At 36.3% G+C, this 22,456-nt stretch overlaps 1 protein-coding gene across 4 annotated transcripts in view; it reads left to right on the forward strand.

Moving 5' to 3' along the window:
- Positions 1–22,130, forward strand: part of LOC149566050 (uncharacterized) — a 93,216-nt gene extending 71,086 nt beyond the window's left edge. For 2 of the 4 annotated variants that reach the window (XM_089819486.1, XM_089819487.1), the window contains exons 4-6: positions 18,367–18,417; positions 21,577–21,644; positions 21,785–22,130. In XM_089819486.1, coding sequence (XP_089675612.1) covers positions 18,367–18,417; positions 21,577–21,644; positions 21,785–21,862 — 197 coding nt within the window. In that variant the 3' untranslated portion in view covers positions 21,863–22,130. The remainder of the gene's footprint in view (positions 1–18,366; positions 18,418–21,576; positions 21,645–21,784) is intronic. The other 2 variants (XM_089819488.1, XM_089819489.1) reach the window with 1 other exon arrangement.
- The last annotated feature ends 326 nt before the right edge of the window (positions 22,131–22,456 follow it).

The raw sequence follows: 22,456 nt of genomic DNA on the forward strand, positions 1-22,456 counted from the left end.
CTTCCTATTACATAATACGGATTCAAATTTGGCTCCATGGATTGACTTCCATCTCACAAAAACTGCTTCACAAACTAGTTCCATTTCTTTATTATTTCCGGAAACTCTTCCTTTGTTGACCGCTGAAAGTCTTGACAAACACAGTTCTTTATTACACAGTCTGCTCAAAATAAATTAGAATCTTTGAAGAGATACCACAACCTCGTACACTAGAGATTTTAGAAAAAGGACAAAATAAACTAATGGCAAATTCTGGCCCAATGAAATTCTCCACTATAATACTACCCAACACTCAGAAAAAAAATGTTATATATATATACCTTTACTCATTGACAATGAAGATTCCTAACAACTAGTTCAAATAGATGAAGGTAAAAGGAATACTTATATGATAAAAAAAATCGATGCCACCTGACAAATAATATTTTTGCGATTGTATCTCATGTATTTCCTCTATTCATTTTGAAAATGCTCCACCATTATCTTTGTAGTAGTTTCCCATGAGAGTTTGTTGGTTTTTCGGATCTGCTGCGAATGTACTAAGCATTGCTAGATTGGTATGTGTTCCAAATGCAACATCCTCTTAGATTTATATATAGAGAATAGGCCATGAATAGGCATGTCCCTTCATAGGATACGTCTATTCATTATAATTAATATAATAACAAATTTAATCATATGTATATATATATATATATTATTAGATTAATTTTTCTCATATAACAATAACCTTATATCTCAAATATAAAGAACACATATATAATAGGTTTATCCGACTGAAGCTATCAAATATCAACACTCCCTCTTAGCTTAGAAGGATAACCACATAAGAATAAATGTTACTTCAGCTTAATATTACAAATAACAATTTTAAGGATATCTCATTTGATATCTTAGAAGATTTGCACCATTTGATATCGCATTTGATATCATAAGTATTGATCTTTCAAAATATCAACACATGATATTTACCAAGTACTCAAAAGGTTTTGATATCACATTTGATATCAAGAGCATTGGTCTCCTAGAATATCAAAGATATTTGCCAAGTACTCAAAATAAAGTTTGATAACAGATTTGATATCAAGAGTATTGGCCTTCTGGAATATCAGTGATATTCACCAAATACTCAAAATAAGATTTGATATCACATCTGATATCAAGTGTATTGGCCTCCTAGAATATTAATGATATTCACCAAATACTCTTTGAGTAATGGCCTTCCAGAATGTTGAGATGCAAGACATTCACCATATACTCAATTTGTTATAATGCAAGTTATTGTAAGATCATCACCTTACAATAACTTCTACAAATACAAGTGACATCATTTGGAAGTCGTCACTTCCTCATGATGTACACAGGGGGTAGGCTCGTTAAAATCACATAGTCATGAGGTATATTCATGAATCATAGTCCTTTTGATTGCTACAATTTATTAATCACTGGAGAATTCATCTCAACACGGTTTACTCCCTTTGAATCAATAAGATCGAGATCATCGAAGGTTGACTGAATCACATCCTCTATGTGCTCTCTTTCAAGGTTGCCTCTAATGAAATGCCAAGCTCCCTCTAAATCTCAATCTCCCTCTTCTTGCAATAACATTCTCGGAGGAAAAGTTCAAGGCACATTGTTTTTATAGTACTCAACGAAATACAAAAATAAGAGAGACTACTATAATTCTCAAAGATAATAATAATATTAGGAATAATCAGATATTCATTATAGTGGTGTAATACTGATCCTTGCCTCGAAGCAATATAATTATTCTATTCTTTGATGTCCAAATGACATTCTTGTTTATTACTAATCATATTCAAAACTTATAATAATACATAAGTTGTATGCCATATCAAATTATTCATTAATACAAACTATATTATTTCACCATATTCATATAAATATAGTATTATTGTAGAAGTCCAACAACAATAATTATTTACCTTACCAATTTGAAGGCCAACTAGGATGTACCACATATATATATATATTACTTGGGATGGATGATGTGTGCGGTTTATTGTATCCTTTGCGAGTGAATCAGGGTTCACCTTTTTTATTTTTCATCCCCTTGGATAGTAAATTATTTGTCTTTTATAATATTCAAAGACCCACCAAAAGATATATTTAATCATCACCTTTTTTCTTCATTTTAATTAAAACTTTTAGAAGTAGTTGGTGATCAAGGAACTGACATATGTCAGTCATTCTTTTGATGTTATTTTTCTTTATCCAAGTCGACACTAGATTTGGCTATGATTATCATAGCGGTCCCCTAATTCACAAGATTCGCTGAATTTCATCCATGAAGTTCAAATTTCAGCAAATTTTTACCCTTTCTGAACTTCTGAATTTAATGATACTTAATATGATATTATTATTAAAATAAAGTTGACTTATTTAGTTTAATTATTTAGCAATGCCAAACTATTTTGATAGTTTTGTGGATATATTACTTATATTTAAAAACAAATAAATTTATTTAAGTAAAAATTTAATGTCGATTTTTTCTTCAAATTTTTACAATTTTGTCCAAATTTTATGTGATAGCTGAATTTTATCCAAATTTACAGCGACATCAGAATATTTATTTGACAATGCGATAGGGGTAAAAATGCCTTATCTGCTATGCCAAGGAGGTGAAGGTGATAACCACGTAGGATAGTCTAATTATAGCAGATCATTCGCATCGTATTCTGAACTCCATCATGAGATGCCAAGAGACTAAGAATTTATAAAATAGGCAAAGCGAATTTGAATGTCCAAAACCTACTACCATCGAGTGAAATGCATCCTTTCAAAGCTCTATTTGTTTGCAGATGATGTTGAAGCCCTTGCTGAGATTATCTTGTGACCAGAACCATTGTTCAACAATGCAGGGTGCAATATCTTTTTATTCTGATTTGTTTAAGTTCCAACATATAATTCATTGACAGAGGCATCATTGGTACTCCAGACTACAATTATCTTTTGTATCTGCACCTTCCAATGTGGATGCACTATCATTGGAAGACGTTTCATGTACTGTTGCAATTGATTGCACATTAATTCTGATAAGTGAAATTTATCTTTTGATTATCAATTTTAGGTAGTTGGAAGACCAATGAAGAGCACCAGAGCTTGAATTTGCGAGACCCTCCCAACCTTCTTTTGCTTGAAATTAGTTATCTTTGTTGAGTTGAATTCTTTCTTTATCATCTTCAGTTGCAACTAGGCTCTGATACCATGTTGGTTTTTCGGATCTGCTGCAAATGTACTAAGCACTACCAGATTGGTATGTGTGTTTCGAATGCAACATCCTCTTAGATCTATATATAGAGTAAGGCCATGAATAGACATGTCCCTTCATAGGACATGTCTATTCATTAATCAGATAATTAATATAATAACAAATTTAATCATATATATATATAATATTATATCAATTTTTCTCATATAACAATAGCCTTATATCTCAATTATAAAGAACACATAATAGGTTTATCTGACTAAAGCTATCAAACATCAATAGAGTCCTCGAATGAAACAAGAAACGATAAAAAGAAAAACTGAGGGCTATCCACTGCCCTTAAAAATTATATATATCAAAAAAAAACTCCATATACGCTGTCTTAGAATCTCATGACAACTTTATGCTCCTGCGATAAATTGTGTATAGAGTCTTTCTTACAAACATGACTTTCAAGGGAAACATCAACATACATGCAAAACAGAGATTTGACGCAGCACAAGAAAGGTCTTCAACTCTCATGAGATCCATTGAATAGCCACCCACGATAAATATGAATACCAGAAAAAATAATTAAGAGTTGCAGAAGGAAGAGAAGACGACAGGAGGAAAATTGTTGCATCTTAAAACAAAGAGATCTTAAGAAAAAATGCTTGGCCTTCAACTTTGCCGCACAAACCATAGAACCGAACATGCACACGTTAAAGTGATATATGACGTTGCTGGAAGAGGACAAAAACAATGAGTACGCATGCACACACAAGTTGAAGATGATCTTTCAAATTGGAAGTAACGAACTAGCAAGATGAGGTTCAGTACATTTGGCGAACCAAGATGTGAATAAAAAAATCATCGCACACTCCTTTTGTAGAATCACAATATTCATCTTTACTAGATAGATGAAGGAACACTGCAAGACCTCTTAAAATATAATATGAGATATACAATCTTCTCCGACTAGAATTTGGTACCATCTGCTACCTGGTATCTATTACAATAATATATAAGACGTCTATTATTAGTTAATGGTTATCTTGTAAATATCTTTAGCTTTAGTTTGCTTTCGTTTTTTTGCTTTCTCTGGAATAGAATGTTTCTATTCTTTACGATCGTTTCCTAAGGAAACATCGTCTCATTCTTTTGTATAAATTGACCTTTCGGTCTCTGTTATTAACAAGCAAGTATTTACCAATTACCTCGTAATATGGTATCAGAGCAAAATACTTAAATTTTTTTCGGAAAAATTTATAATTTCTTCTTGAAATTATTTGTTTAAATTTTTTCAAAAATTATTTCAGCTAAATTCTCCAAAACCCACCTAGGGTTTTCTGCTTGGAGAAATTCCCGAATTACGGGTCTGCAAATCGCATGGAAATCGTGGCCATTTTTTACCATTTGTGACTGGTATATGCAAATCGCGATTTCTTTTGACCAAACTCCTCTGCAAATCACGGCTTCATGACTGGAAAAATGCATTTTTTGGAGGTTTGTGTATGGTCGGCCCGCATCTAAAATTGACAGGGAAATCGCGTTTTTTGCAACCCGCGCGATTTCTTCTAATTTTTCCTGCAAATACAGTCGCGACCTTCACCCAGTACTTGTTGCCTCTGCAATCCCACTTGTTCTTAGTCATTTTTGAAGCAGATTCGACCATTTTTCATCAAGAAATCTGAAATTTTTTCAAGCTTTTTTCAGCTAGGGCCTTTTTTTTCGAAACCCTAATTTTTGGGGTCGAAAATTTTTTTGTTTGCAGATTCTTGGTGGATATTTCGAGAGCTCAACTGGGTTGTCCGTTTTTTCTGGGTGCCTTGATTTTTGTGCCTCGATTTTTGAGCCAGCAAATTCAAAAAACGAGAGCAGATTCTTTCTGGGTTTTTCGAGCTCTCTTTTGGGTCATTCTCTGATTCTTCTGGGTCTTCCGTATTTTTGCCTCGAAGAACGTGCCTCCACAGATTTTCACAGTTTTTCATTGAAAAACGTGCCATGGCATCTCTGACAAATATTCTGCTCGAGCATAATTCCAAATTCAATGGTCGCAATTATGGAACTTGGAAGCAGCGCATCATCGCAATCTTCGAATATCGAAACACCGATCAACTTGTTCTGGGTGTTAAGCAGCGTCCGACTTCTTCGGGTCCTGATCAAGATACATGGGATCTGAACAATCGAGAGGCAGTAATGCTTCTCAAACTCTCCGTAGCTGATGACCAGCTTTCTCAGATTCCATCCGGCAAGACAGCGGCCGAAATCTGGACACATCTCAAAGGTCTTCATGAGACTTCCGACAAGAGTAGAGCCTTCTTTTTGAAAAACACTTTGTTTTCTATTGTCATGGATGAGCGCACCTCGCTTCAGGCACACCTGAATCGGATTCAAGAAATCCGTGATCAGTTACTTGCCATCGGTCGCAAGATGGAGGAAGAGGATATTGTGGTAATCACTCTTCGGAGTTTACCAAATTCCTATGAGCATTTTATCGAGACTCTCAACATCACATCTACTGGTGTTGATCTAAAGTTCACTGATCTCTGCACCCTGCTACTTCAGCAAGATCGGTGGAAACAACAGTTTGGTAGCAGCTCCAGTTCCACCTCCACTGAGCAAGCCTTTGCTACGAAATCCTTTCAGAAGGATAAGGGCAAGTTTCAACAACCATCTCAGTAGAAGTCTTCTGCTCCAGCATCCGATGGTACCAAAAAGAAGAACATTCAATGCAACTATTGCCACAAGTATGGTCACATGAAGGTTGCATGTCGGAAACGCTTAGCTGCCCAGTCTAAGCAATTAGGTTCGCAAACCAAAGCGAACAGTGCAGAGCACACTGAGCAGGCGGAATCTGCCTTTTACGCCTTCATGGCTAAAAGACCCGCAGATCATGTACAATCATCTGCCTGGTACATTGATTCAGGTGCCTCTCGACATTTCACTCACCGCAGAGACTGGTTTACTGACTACCAGCCTTATTCAGATTCTGTTATCTTTGGTGGTGGAGAAGAGTACACGGTTGTTGGTAAAGGCAACATTCAAATTCAGTCTGTTGGGATAAAGCTCATATTCCTTGATGTGTACTACGTTCCAGGGATGGAACTAAATCTACTCTCAGTCAGTCAATTGCTGCGACATTCTCCACACTTGGCAGTCACCTTCAGTTCACATCAGTGCACCATCACTAATCGGGCGACTAAGTCTACTGTTGCAGTTGGTCTTGAGGATCATGGTCTTTTCAAACTTATTGATTCTGGTGATTCTCAAGACTTAGCTATGGCTGCTCGGCGATCTTCCATCAACACACTTTGGCATCAGCAATATGGGCACTTAAATGTGCATTATCTCTCACAACTTGCTCGGGATGAGCTTGTTCTTGGTTTGCCAGAGATTCAAACCCAACACCTTGGAGTTTGTGACGCATGACAGGCTGGGAAGCAACATCGCACACCTTTCCCCAGTGGCGATTCTTGGCGAGCTTCTCAAGTACTTCAGCTTGTTCATGCTGATATCTGCGGCCCTATGGCCACTCCTTCTATTCTTGGGTACAGGTATTTTTTGTTGTTTGTAGATGATTTCTGTAGAAAAATGTGGGTGTATTTCCTTAAAAAGAAATCCGATGCATTTACTATATTTCAAAAGTTTAAACCCTTAGTTGAAAAAGAGTCTAGGAAATCTATTATTACTCTTAGATCAGACAATGGGGGGGAATTTTGTTCAAAATGTTTTCTGCAGCTTCTTGGAGACACATGGCATCCATCGCCAGTTCACCACACCCCACACGCCACAATAGAACAGTGTAGTTGAACGTCGGAACAGGACAATCACCGAGATGGCTCGTTCCATGCTCGAACACAGACATGTTCCGAAGCGTTTTTGGGCAGAAGCAGTTAACACTGCAGTTTATCTGTTGAACCGGTCACCCACAGTGGCGGTCAAAGGTAAAACTCCGGAAGAGGCCTGGTCAGGTCGCAAGCCCAGAATCAGTCACCTGAAGGTTTTTGGCTCTCTTGCTTTTGTTTGGATCCCTAATGCTTCACGCACCAAGTTGGATGCCAAAAGTCAGAAACTGATGCTTGCTGGATATAGCAGTCTTCACAAAGCCTACCGCCTTATTGATGTTGAGACATCTCGTCTCATATACAGCCGCGATGTAGTCTTTGATGAGCAGCGAGGACCATTCATGCCTGTTTCTCCTGTTCCTGATCCAGCAGACCAGCCTATGCAAGTTCATGATTTGGGAGTTCGGCTTCTATTAGGTCCACCTAATGGGAGGGCTCCAGTAGCTCCTCCAGCTCCAGTCCTGCCAGTGATACCTGTACAGCCACCTCCGGCTTCTCCTGCAGGATCACTTCGTTTTGAAGATGCTTCACCTGAGTTTGATCCAAATTCTTCTGATCAGGATCTTGCTGATCAAGCATCTCTTAGTACTACTGTTGGTCATTCTCCTCTCCGGCCTAAGTGGTGGGCTAAGACACTTGCTGATCTTCATGATGATGAGCTCATTGATGGGAGAACTGCTCGGAAAAAGAGCAAAACTACAGATTCTGTTAACTTTGCTCTTATGGCCAACATTCATAGTGTGTTTGAACCTCAAACATATTCCGAGGCTAAAGGAATTCCAGAGTGGGAACAGGCCATGCAATTTGAACACTAGAGTCTGCTAAAGAACAACACTTGGGTCCTTTCTGATCTTCCCCCAGGGAAGAAACCCATTAGCTGCAAATGGGTCTACAAAATCAAATACAAATCAGATGGTACTTTGGATAAGTACAAAGCTCGTTTAGTGGCAAAGGGCTTTTCTCAGCGTCAGGGCATTGATTATGAGGAGACCTTTGCTCCTACTGCAAAGATGAGCACCATCATATTAGTCCTAGCCATGGCAGCACAGTTTGGCTAGAAGGTCCATCAGATGGGCGTAAAGAGTGCTTTCCTGAATGGTGATCTCCATGAAGAGGTCTACATGACGCAGCCTCTTGGTTTCAAGGTTGCTGGTAAAGACCATCAGGTTCTCAGATTGGTAAAAGCTCTCTATGGTTTGAAGCAGGCCCCTCGGGCATGGTACATCAAGATTGATACGTACCTCAGTGATGAAGGCTTCAAGAGGAGTTCTTCAGACTCAAATCTGTACATCAAGACTACTGACAGTGACATCATCCTTCTGGTTATCTATGTGGATGATCTGATCATCACTGGCAGTTCGACATCTTTGATTCAAGGAATCAAACAACACTTATGCTAGTCTTATGATATGACTGACCTTGGGCTCATGCATTATTGCTTAGGTGTTGAAGTTTGGCAATAGTCTTCTGGTATATTCATCTCTCAGTCCAAATATGCCAGGGCCTTGTTAGAAAAATTCCGAATGCAGGATTACAAACCTGCATCTACACCTATGGAGAAAGGTCTCAAGTTATTAGCCAAGTCTGATTCTCCTTCCGTTGATGATACTACGTATAGGCAACTAGTAGGCAGCCTCATCTACTTATCTGCTACTAGGCCTGATATCAGCTTCGCAGTCAGCTATATTTCACGCTTTATGACAACTCCTAAGGCTGATCATTGGATGGCAGCAAAGCGTGTGTTTCGTTATGTGAAGGGCACTTCTAATTATGGACTTCTGTAATCTCGGAGTTCTAATCCTAAACTCAGTGGGTTCACAGATTCAGATTGGGCAGGCTCTGTTGATGATAAAAAGTCAACATCTGGATATGTGTTCAGTTTGGGATCCGGTGCAGTCACATGGACCAGCAAGAACCAGCAGGCAGTTTCTCTCTCTTCTACAGAGGCTGAATACAGAGGGACTGTTAAGGCAGGATGTGAAGCTGTTTGGCTTCGTCGGATGCTTGGGGATATGCAGATGTCACCAGCAGGACCAACTACTCTGTTTGTTGATAACGAAGGCGTTATCAAGTTAGCACGGAATCCAGTCTTCCATGAACGAACCAAGCATGTGGATGTTCATTGTCATTACATACGACAGCTGGTTGAAGATGGGACTATAGATCTATAGTATGTTCCTACCACAGATCAGACTGCAGACATTCTCACCAAGCCTCTTGGTCCTGATAAGTTTGTCAAATTCCGAGGACAGCTTGGCGTGTTAGATAGATTAACCATTAAGGGAGGGTATTACAATAATAGATAAGACGTCTATTATTAGTTAATGGTTATCTTGTAAATATCTTTAGCTTTAGTTTGCTTTCGTTTTTTTGCTTTCTCTGGAATAGAATGTTTCTATTCTTTACGATCGTTTCCTAAGGAAACATCATCTCATTCTTTTGTATAAATTGACCTTTCGGTCTCTGTTATTAACAAGAAAGTATTTACCAATTACCTCGTAATAGTATCATCAACCATTATGACGAGGAATTCACAAATGCCAAAGAGAATCCCCTTTGAAAACATGCAACCCTAAATATGAAGGGTTTCCAATCCTCATTACTACCAGATTAAAATCATGAGAATTGTTAAGTTTGTAGTTACTGTCAGATTGATATGATCACAAGATTCATTATCGATGGTAAATCATCATTAGATAAATATTCTTTTATATATATATATAATTATTTATATATTATACATATGGTTATTTATTATATTAATATAATAACTAATGATGATTAACTATAGAACATGTCTCTTCATGAGACATGTCTCCTCTCATATTTATGAGTCCTCAAATTTGCATTTGGAAAATATCTATAAAAATAGCAATATAATTACATTTGTAGAAACCGATCCATGTTACTTAGCATGGTATCAGTGCCGATGAAAAACAAAAATGATGCAAAACACTTGAATTTGAATGGAGGAGAATAGTATGAGGACTTTAGAACGATTAAAAGGGCAGGACGCGCTAGATAAAAGACTGGTTGATAACAAAGACACAAGAGATATACGCAAGGGAGAATATAAATCTATATGGAGGGAAGATTAATATGATGGACAGACAAAATACCTGCGATATCAACCCATATGAACTACGAAAATTATTGAATATTGAATCTTTAACACTAGGGATTGATGGGAGAGGGGGACCCCGTCCATTGATTGTGCCTGTCTCTGTAAGTAGACCCATTGTGATTAATCTTGATTTAGAAACCCTTGATGAGATTTTCAAATATGTGGAGGATTACTCTTTTACAATTGCTATTTTGTGTTTCAGGAGTTTTTGGTCCTCTCTTCTAGAGTTACATGCTTGGATTTCCAAACATTGGGAACCAATCATAACTAATACAGTTCAGATTCACCCTTTGGCAAGGGGTTTTTTTATTGTGAAATTTGCTAATTTTGCAGATAGGAAATCCATTTTGTGTAACAATTGTTTCTCTTGGGAGGAGAGGTTTCCCTTGATGGCCAAACCTTGGTATCAAGGATTTGATCTGACTACTGAATCCTTTAATAAGATACCTTTATGGGTAAGATTGTTGAATCTTCCCCTTCACTTTTGGCTGGATTCAGTCTTGGAGGCTGTGGGGGAGGCCATTGGGGATTTCTAGATGGTTGATGCAGAATCTTTTGATGTTTATAAAACAACGTATGCTCGCATTCCTGTGGAGGTTGATGTTTCAAAGGGTCTCTCAAAACAGATTACTTTGGCTTCTCCAAATGGTTCTTGGACCCAGAATCTTGATTATGAGGGTATTCCTTTCAAGCGCAGGAAATGTCACAAGACATGTCATCTTGTTGCACGGTGTTCCTCTGATAAGGTTAGATCGAAGAAATCACCTTCTTGGTGGTTGGGGGTTTCAAACCATCATTATTCGGTTCAAAAAGTTTCGAAGGAAGGAGATGGGGTGGATTGCTCAACTCAGAATGATCTTTCTTTGGCAGATGATATTGATGCTGTCTTTGATGATATGGATGCTGTCTCTAAGGCGGCTTTGGTTCAGAATGTTAAGGCTGCCCCTTCTTTAGCTATTGGCTCTTTCCAGAACATTGTTGCTAGAGTTGACTCAGCTATCTTAGCTCCTGGTGCTGCAAATATTGATGTCCATGTTTTTTCTATGAGGGCTTTGGGGGTTAGCAGTGGTGCTACCCCTTTCCCTCCTATGGATACTCTTGCAATCTGCAATGGTTCTTCAGGTTTATCTTCGGATTGGCATACGACTACTAGAAAAGTGGAGGATGAATGAACATCAGTTAAAGGAAAAAAAGTCAAATCCTCCAAACCTTTGTTTGATGTCTTTACGTTCTCAAAAGACTAGACCAAAATGTAAATCATGATGGTCTTTTTTTTTTTCTGGGCTGGTTTTTAGCCCTCATGTTGGGTACTATGGTGTGTCCCTCTAGTTTGTTGGGTAGTGTTCCACAGTTGTGTTAAGATCCTTCATTGCTATGTCTTTCCTTTCTCTTTGTACAAGGTTTCAGGTCCTTTCAAAACTTGTTTTTATTTTATCAAAACATTATGGTTTGATGACAAATTGCACGAGGTTAAGAACAATCAAATTAGCAACAACAATCTAGTCTCACCTTAAGCATCACTATTACATCTAACATAAATGAGAAAGAGCTTACATATCAGAGCAATGTTCAAATTTATTTTAGAGGAAAAAAATTAGACCTTTTCGTTGAATCATCATTATGAGATCTCATTGGGAAACTTGGAAATTCACCTTAAAATTAGGTGGTTTGAAGAGATTGATCAATATCCTTATCGTAATCTGATTCATCATAGTGGTAGTACAATGATGATAAACTGAGGAAAACCACACATAAATATGAGCCTGCATCATACCTCTCTTATCCCCCTCGTCTTCTTGCTCAAATTGCAAATTGTTAATGTATTCCTGGATTTGGACTTGGCCCCAAGAAGTGGAGCAAGAATATCTACAAGAGTCATATCTCTATTTGTTTTGGTCGTATTCGGGCCTCCGGTGCAAATGCTTTTCGAGATTTTGAGCCTTAGTCTTTTTTATTTGGTTTGGCTAGCGTAAGAAGAGATCAGAAGTATTCAAAGCGTCCATTCATTTCTTGAATAGATGACTACGTTGGGTAGTGTTTGATGTTGTAGTCTGACGACCTTGGATAATGTTTGATACTGATTACCTCAGTTTTGTAGTATAGTTCAAATAGTTTTCAAGCAAAAGGATATTGGTATTGAATTCTACCTACATAAACAGGAAGGAAAGCACATGCCCACTTTGTAATTGAAGGTCAAAGAACACAAAAATAAAAGTCATCCAATCACCTTATGACACGACCTACGTGGAGAAGATGGTGCAAGTAGGAATGACTGTGGCATGCGATATAACCTTGGCAAAAGTTAACAGAAGAATTTGCAAGGAGGGCACCCATGTAAAGAGATTGTACAAACTGACAAGTGCAAGGTCCTTGTTGACATCCTATGTGATTAATGAAGAAGATCCACAATGACGAAGGAATGTTGACCATCTAAGACATTGCAGAGAAGACTCTTGTTATACAAGGTACGTCAAACTATCACCCCACATACACGATAAGGCAAAGAAATGAGCCTTGACCTGTCAACAACCATGTAATATAAACCTTGATGAAAGATACCATCCAATGAATAGTAATCGTATACAAGATATAAGAACATATCAAATATTGAGGCCTTAAAGAACAAAGGGATTGGGCACCTACCGACCCTATAAGGTATGAGAAGCACCTACCGTTCCTATAAGGTATGGAAAACACTATTTTGACTTGTTTTCTTTTATTAATATGTTTAAGATATTAGTATTATTTTTATGTGTGTGATGAGCTCCAAGTAAAGGAAGGATGAACATGTTGAATAATTATTATTGGGAGTTTCCAATAGTCTTATTATAAACATCAAATAAGAACATCATCTTGAATAGAGTAATTATATTATTCTTAAGGGATAAATATTACACCATTATGATTATTACTAATATATGTTTATTCCTAATTATTATTAGGATCTTTAAGTATTATAGTATTCTCTCTCTTATTTTTACGTTCTATAAGAGTTATGTGCCTTGATCTTTTCCTCTGAGAATGTTATTGTAGGAAGTGGGAGATTGAGATTCAAAGGGAGCTTGACTATCACCGTATCATGTGATGATCATCGGAGGAAGCAACTATAGCAGACTCTATTTCCATACATAAATAACCAGATAAATCCCAATATATTATGCCTCACCTACTACTCGAAATCATACTCAATATTGACTGAGATTCTTAGCATAAAGATATACACTGTCCGATGGAACGATTAGGGGAAGATCCAATGACAATGATTTGATCACATGAGAGAAGCCGTTTTTGAACACATTCAATGGAAAAATGTTTTATGCTATGTGAAAGGATATAAATCACATTTCTTTTGTTGCATCTTTTGTATGGATTACAACTATAGCTTTTTACCCCTCACTGTATTGTTGTGAGGCATAAAAATTGATGTTGAAGATTTGGGAGCTATATTTCATTTATATGAATGAGGAAGTTCCATTTCTTATGATTGTCATAGCTTCTTTTGGAGATGGTTATGGACAAATAGTGTTTTGTGTGGGATTCAAACAAGGACTCAACAAGTATATATATTCAAAGGGATGATGCACGACTATAGTGGGAAGTTGAAAAAGGAGATAGCCTAAGTTGACAATACTAGAAGTTTGACCCTATCTGCCTTGATTGATAAATATTGAGGGTTTTCATATATTGAGCTAAGCTAATATAGGTTCTAAAGTTTAGTATATGTTAGTTGTTGGGATACTTGGTGGAGATTATTGCTAAGATAATTATATCTAAATCAGTGCAGTCCAGTATTTCTGAGTAATGTGCAACTTATGTTACAAGATACAATAGTAGTCTAAAGTGGAGTTTGATTATATTGGCATCAAACTGTGTGAACTTGCAAGGGGAGAAAATCTATACAATTGGTACAAAGATATGATATTGATATAAAAGTAAAACTTTGTTGGGTGGTGGACATGGTATCAATGTGAGCTCTCCTCAGATAACATTATTAGAGGTTGATATCTCTCATGTGTGATTGTCTTATTAGAGTTGATCGTAATTGAAATATAAGAGTGGAAATTTTACATTGTTGGGGGATTAATCATAGCCAATGTTTCATTCCCACTTGAAAGGAGAAATCCCATTCTCAAATGTCTATGTACACTCGTGTGCAAATAAGTTTTCTTATTTTTACATTTATCCACTCATTATAGTCTCACTCTCTTATTTGTAATTCTATACATACTATAAGGGTTATTTGCCTTGATCTTTTCCTTTATGCTTGAGGATGTTCTAGGTTGATACTTTACACATGCTACCAAATATTGTGCGGACTCAATCTAATGATAGTAGTTTCAAAGACCCCAATGATCAAGATGGATGAAGTGAGGCTCTTGAAGAAAACATCTTTGATGATTGAAATTATAAGATCCTTCTACATTAAGAGGGAGTATGACACTTCTTCTAAGGCAATGCAGGAGCTTAGAAGATTGATACTCAGAGGGAGTCTAGAAATACATGTGGGTGTGACTGCATGATGTTGATGGGCCTACTCCTATGTATATCATGAGGAAGTGATGACTTATCATCAAAAAATCAAAAAATTGATTCAGAGTGAGTTTGACAGGCATCCTTGGGTGAAGAGAGTTTGTAAGGAAGTAACTAGAGGACCTGACTTCCTAGGATCGATGTTCAGAGGGAAAATTTTGAGATGCAATCCTTTGTGGATGATGTCTTCTCTATGAGGAGAAGTTCTAAGAGAAATTCTTTGTAATGCACTCTCCTCTATGAGAGAGAAGCCTAAGGTGAAAACCCTTGTTCCACCCTCTAGTAGCAGTTATGGTGGGTCCACCCTCTGACTTGGTTCATGGTGGATATCATGTGAGTTACTACATGATGCTGTTGTGATTATGTCATGAAAGGTGATGATTTTTCATTGATATATATATTTAGAGGGGAGCTATTGAAAGGTGATGATCTTATCAATAGTTGGACCTGTTATCATAATAGACTACATTAAGTTTTTGTCTTGGAGTGCTAGAAGTTATGATAACAAATAGAAGGTAACTATTGAAAGGTGACGATCTTGTCAATAGTAGACCTATCTCCTAACACCAAAATGTGTTGGAGCAAGTGTTATCATGGTTCTTCGGGCCAAATTTTGCTGGACACCATGAAAGTTATGGTACTTCGGACCGGATCTTGGCGGACACCATAACTTAAATTTATTATAGATCACACTTAAGGTGGTGTTTAAACTTATATTAAAGTTATAGAAATTGCTTAAATTCCCTCTTTGCCAAAGAAGTGTTGAGAAATTTAGCCTCCTTCTGAATCAAAGCAAATTCCATCTATAATATATGTATTATAAATATGTGTGTGTTGATGGATTTATGTTGATATCCTTAAATATGCCATTCTAGGAATATCATTCTGAGATGATATCTCTTCGTATAATCAAGAACATAATATGTTCTATATCAATCCTTCCTAACTAAGAGGGAGTGTTAAGTTCATAGTTACTGTCAAATTGATATGATCATAAGATTCATTATTGATGGTAAAGCATCATTAGATAAATATTCTTTTATATATATATATATTATTATTATTATTTATATATTATACATATGGTTATTTATATATATTTTTTGATCGGTTCATATGATTATTTATATTATTAATATACCAACTAATGATGATTAACTATACAGACATGTCTCACATGTCTCTTCATGAGACATGTCTCCTCTCATATTTATGAGTCTTCAAATCTGCATTTAGAAAATATCTATAACAATGGCAATATAATTACATTTGCAAAAACCGGTCCATGTGACTTAACAAGAATCTCTAATCTCTTCATCTTTGGAAGAGATTGAGGCTAACAAATATGCTGAAACCAGAGAGCTCTTAAGGTATATAGAATGCCTAAGAATTAGAAACCTAGAGAACATCTCTTATTACCGTTTACCTAACTTGGCTCTGATACCATGTTAAGTTTTATGCCCAAAAATTGGATAAACAACATAAGAAAAGTAAATAAAATCCATAGACAACACAAAAGATTTATCCTAGGAAAATCTTTCCACTTGGAGGTTAAAAACCCAGCCACACCAGCAAAATATGTATTGTATTGATGAGAAAATGTTTGAGCACAAGGCTTTTCACTTGACTTCATTACAATACAACAAGCAACCACATAACTAGATTGCATTTGTCTCTTCATATTACATACTAAGGTCTCTTCAAATTCCGAATGTAAGACAATTCGAATTTTCAAATATTCAACACTTTACATTTCCATATGCATGCCTCTTTGCATGGCGTATGACACAATAATTAACTTAATTATAATCACATATACTCTTTCAGCTGAAGATGACCACAACGGTCAGAACAAACATATTTCTATCTCATAAAATCAGAGATATAAATCTCTATTGTAGCTACAAACTTCAACACCAGTATGGGCCGTAGAGATGCTAGCAGATTGATATGAATCCTAGTATTGGTTTACAAATTCATGATTGCTTGAGGGCAAATAATCTTAAGAAGGGAGGGCTATAATGTCCCCTTTTTGGGACATTAGGAAATTTTAAGGACGTATTCATGTAATACTAAAATTGGCTTGTCCGAGCATTATGTAAATTTATAAAAAGGATAATTTAATATTAAAACGTGGGCAAAAAGTGACAAAGGAGGAATAAGACACAAAAACATGGAAGGAAGTTGAAGGATCACATCTTTGAGCATTAAAAGAAGGAAGGCAGTTCATTTTTCAGCATGCTTGGATTGAGATTGTTTTCAGATTTCTATTTGAGAAAGTGGAAGCTTGGCTTTTAGGTTTTAGAACCATAGGACACAACCCCTTCAGGACTCCTGTGGTGAATTGGATGCAAACCTGTTACAGTATCAGCTGTGGTGAATTCACATCTGGAGTTAAAGATGCATTTTTATAGCTCTTCCAATCAGACTGTTAGCACTGTAATTAAGATTGGGGTTTTAATATGTTATTGTTTTTCTGATTGTGTAATGCAATAACAAAATTTGAGGATTTTATATGAGTATTTGTTGGTTATTTGCTACATTTGATGAATTCTCAATTTCTCTGTTATATATTCTGCACTTTTTTTTGTGAAGAAATTGGGAAAAATATCTAGTGGGATACTACACCGTAAAAGACAAAGTGGTTGCCAAAGATGTCAGGGGTTTGACAAAAGAATGGCCACTGAAAAAGCGATGGCTTACAGGAAAAACAACCAGTGCTAAGAACGAAAAATGTGGCCCCATTTGTCTGTTTTGTGATGTTGTGGTAGTATTTCCAGTTGGCAACGAAGCCATGAAACTTGGACCTAGCCCTGGAAAAAGAAAACCGTGCGCGTGGTGGAAGACAAAATCCTAGGTGCAGCATGGGTGGCTCCCCAATAAATGTAAAAATGGTAGTCTGTTGCCCACTGAAAAAGATGCATGGTAAGGTGTAAGGATGCAGGATTGTGACCCTCAAATTTTTTTTTCTGATGAGCCGCAGGTCAAAGGTTTGCCGTTACTGGGCAGAGAGGAAAAAATAAACTACTGAAAAAATAATACTGCAGATTGTGGCTGGATTTTTGAGACATGATTTTTAGCAGGGTTTTGACCTGCAAAAAATGGCTACAGATTTTCATGATAAACTCTAGATGGATTCGAATCAGACTGCAAAATTTGGAAAAAATCAATTTTGAATTTCTCCAACACAATTTACCCAAAAAAAATATTCACCACTCTTCGAAACTTGGAAAAATACCTCCAATTGAGAAACTAATTTCTGGAAAAAATTCCAGATCAGAAAAGGCTACAACTTTTTTGGAACCCCATCGACCTGCTCTGATTCCAAGAAATTGTAAAAAGTGGAATGAATGGAATAAACCAGATTAAACTAAACTGAGGAGACAGTAAATAAAAAATTACAAGGCAGACGTTGCTAAAAACAGCAACAGTAAAAGAAGCAGACTAAAGTATTAGAAATATCTGAATCTAAATACAGAACCTAAGATGACCATTATAGTAAATATAATATTATTTTCATAAAAGGAATACTCAGATGATACAAATCTATAATTTAGAAGTTTTTATCTTTTCGGATCTTGTAAAGTAAGCACAATCATTTAATTGTTATCTCAATTTGAAGTATCTCCTCAATATGTGCCATTTGATTTCAGGCTGGGCTGCTGTAATCCATTCTTACAATGATCCCTCACTGGATCCTGCAGGTATGTTTACTAGTATCTGAACCTTCCACTTGCATCAGAGGGACCAAAGAAATAGCAATTCTACAGGAATTTTGTGTTCTGTTTAATAGATAAGCATTTCTAACTTTGCAAGTCTGAAATTTTGTTGTTTTTTACTTGCAATTTTCCTTGCTGTGTCTGGCTAACACCATATTTTCACATCTGGAAAGAGTTAATTGATGTCACCAGATTGCCCTTGTGTGTATCAATTACTGAAAAATTGTTTGTTTATTTGATCACTTAAAACCTTTAGGACAACTTTTTTTTGGGGTCTTGAAGATTATTATGTTCCTTGACAAAGCAAAATGAATGGCTACATCTTTGTATGGTGACAAATTTTTAATGAATCTTATAGCAGTTGGGGTTTAGTAATTTCATAAATTGAAAAATAATGTCAGGATATGTAGAGATTCTGATGATTATTTCATAAGTAGGCAATATTTTCCAGAAGTCAAATTGTGATATTGCTATCAGGATTCAACTGTGTAAAATAATAACACAGTTGAATCCTGATAGCAATATCACAGCTATGACTATTTTCAAACACTAAACTTTAATGCTGAATTTCTATGTTCTGCAACCAGAGATAAGAAATTTATAGCAAATAGTTCATGCAAGGTCTTTTTTAGTTGCTATTTGTGATTACTTCATGATTTGCAGTAGTTCAGATCTTGTCTAGACCTTCTAGAATACCTGAATCCTAAGGCATGCAAATAAAGATGAGAGCTGAAGACCCATATACTGAACATACCTCAGATTCATGGGAGTGGAAACTACTTGCAACCTTGATATACAAATGAAAGTTAGCTGTGGACCATGTTTGACTGAAGGTGTAAAAGGCATTATTACCAGGGTTTCTTGGTTTATGGGGATATGGATGTATAAAATCCAATTTACTAGGACCAAATTGATTTGGCAAGCCTAACAAAATGAGCAAGTCTGTTGGCATTAATTGATAGAGTTTATTATCAAAAGGCTAGGCATTTAAAATAACTGGAAGAGTACATGCCGGTTGGAAACCAATATAAAATGAATCTCAATACAGTTCAATGGCTCATAAATCAATCAATTCTCAGACATCGGTGGTTGTTTTTAACACAGAATAATAATAAAATTTCACCCAACATAGACAAGGAATGGGAATCCCCATATTCCATACTAATATACTATCAATAATACTTATTTCTTTATTCAAAGTTTCTTCAGGAACGGGATTTAAACATTAAAGAATTACCTTTGTGCTGGAATCTTTGTCCAACAGCATTTCTGAGATATTGATGTCCCTCAGACTTGGAAATAGGCACAAAATATTCCTTGCCATGCCCCCATCACTGTTCATAAAGGGGCATGTCCTGATCAGGGAAAGTCTCGGATGTTTTTTCCTTAAAGGCTTGGTCATCCCTGGGACAACCATGGATGCTTGCACATTCCTTGATGCATTCTAGGGATGGCTGGTAGTTCCCTCACAGTAAATGGCCTCTGAATTATATACTTTCAAAGTATGTTGAGAAAAAACGAAATAATTTATCTGGTGATTTTAGTTCCTCAGTTGAACAGATCTCCTCATCTCTTTCTTGTATGTTAGTTCTTTGCTTCTTGCAATGTATTGTCAGTTCCTTGACTCTTAATTTTCTGTCACAAAAGATGACCTAAATTCTCCTTGTACTAGCATGCGAGGTTTGTCAATAATGACATACATTTAGCCGTATGTGCCCTTTAATAGCTACGCTAAGAAGTATGACAAATTTACAATAATTATAACAACTCAACTCATACAATTGTAAGTGCAAATGGCAGCAAAAGACAACCTTATTACTGATTTGGGTGTGGATCCAGATGCAAATGCGGATGTGAGAATCGGGTGGGCGGAATTCGTTTTGGGGGATGCAGATGCGTTTGGATGTGTGCGTGCGCGTGCGCGTATGCAAAAAATGAAAGAAATATACAAAATTTATTTATTTGATAGTATGTTACATTGCTAATACTTTTATACACATTCATTTGAAATTCAAAATTCAATAAATCTCCATTTATGTCTATGTTTATGATTCAAATGCAAATCCTAAAATCATCACAATTACAAAATCAAAATATAGTTCTTGATTCAATGTTCATCAACCCGAATCAGAATCATATGAAAAGAGAGACTGGCTGCAAACAAAATCACACGAACAATGGTTGAATGGCCTCTTTTAGGCTTTTTTAGGGTTTAGGAGCAAAATAGAGAAATAAAAAAATCATATTTGCACATGTCTAATTCAATTTTAAGTGGCAAAAAGTGAGTGTTCTGGGCATTTTTAGCTTCTGGGCATGCCAAGGCTTCCAGAAGCACCTGGATGCCCTGTGGGTATCATCCGGATGCTGCCTACAGGCATCCAGAAGAGGCATCCCCATGCTTTGAGATGCCTGGAGGCCGCTTCTGGATGGCACCCACAGGGCTTCGGTCTACAAATTGGCATCCAGAGGCAGGAAGCTCTCGTTGGCTATTAAGCAGACAACATTAGAATTATGATTCAATACTTCAAATGGGTTGGATTTTTTATGATATCTTTCCAAAATAATATATTAATTAGCTTAATTAAGTTTGGCATAGACAAACCTTAGTTTACTTGGTGCACAATTATAAGTGAAGAGCACAAAGGGACCATCTAAGCTGCCTACAGATTATGTTAATGGATGCTGTTTAGTACTAAGTAAAATCTTATATTATATTTATGTTGCAATCTCTTATACATTTTGTTTGAGTAATTCATCTAGTACTATATATGCTATTAGTTATATGATATTTTTGCACTGCCATACACCTATCATCTCCAGATTTTGGTCCATAGTTGCTTGCAAACTCTGGTAGATGAACAAGGATTTTTGTGTCCCCACAATTTTTGGTTACTACATTTGTCATTTATATGTAAGTTAGCCATACCATTATTGATTGCTCATGTATCCTAATTTTAATGGTGTTCTCATCCTCATATGGCTGCATATACTCCCATGTCTCAAGGGAACTATAATAATTATAGAACACCTGGTTTGGAAGAAGCTAAATATTTGGGCATAAAATGTAAGGGCACCTTTTTCCCCTATCTGGTGTTTCGAAGGCATGATATTTGGCCTCATGTATAATATCTTTTTTTAATCCAGAGAAACCAGTTGTTTACTCTAGTTCTGGAGGAGGGCCCAGTTCGGGATCTTCAAAGCTTGCTTACCAAGTAAGAGTTCTGCACATTCTCTGAATTTTATTGTGCATGTTTTTCATTTTTTTACATTTAACGTTTTGGAAAGTTTGAGCTCTGTCTTACACATTTGAACATTGGCTTTTGATAATGTGATGTTATTTGTTACTTTGCAGTCATCTGTTATGGACTTTTTGGCAGAGATGTCACAAGCAATACGCAGGGCAAATATTAATCAAGTCAATACGAAGTAGTCTTCCAAAGTAGAGAGATTAGTTGTAGAGTACTTATTTTAAAAAATGTATTTGGTTGCTTCTTGTACTTGGTTGCAAGTGGATTGATAGATGAATTGGAAGATTAAAAATTAGTGCTTTAAGAAGCAAGATTATGTTACTGTGTGCACAGAGAATTCACTTTAGTTTGGTTATTAAAGCTGATTGCAAAAATGAGATACTGGAATATTGCTGAATGCTTGAGGAAATTGTAAGATTTATTTTTGTTTCAATTCCTATGTTTTTCCCACCTGTAATGTTCTGGATGTTCTTACCTTGGCGAATCTTGACATCTGTAATTAATTAATTTTTTTTTTGCTCAACAGAACCTATGAATGATTTGGAACTCTGCACATTTTATAGCAGAATGCTTTGATATTTTGTGTACTAAAAAGATAGATTGGAACATTTATCATATTGCTTTGAATTTTCTGTATTTTAAGAGTGCTCATTATTCAACTGTTAGAGCTTGTGTCCTGGGCAGAAAAGCTTCTGTGTTGGATCATTTGATTTGTGAAAAAGCTTTGATTTTGTTTTTGCCCGGTAATTTGGCAATTTAAATTATAAAAATAAAAT

Source organism: Cupressus sempervirens, chromosome 3 (genome assembly GCF_028749045.1).
Source record: "Cupressus sempervirens isolate cs-2001-9-10 chromosome 3, ASM2874904v1, whole genome shotgun sequence".
Classification (NCBI taxonomy): domain Eukaryota; kingdom Viridiplantae; phylum Streptophyta; class Pinopsida; order Cupressales; family Cupressaceae; genus Cupressus; species Cupressus sempervirens.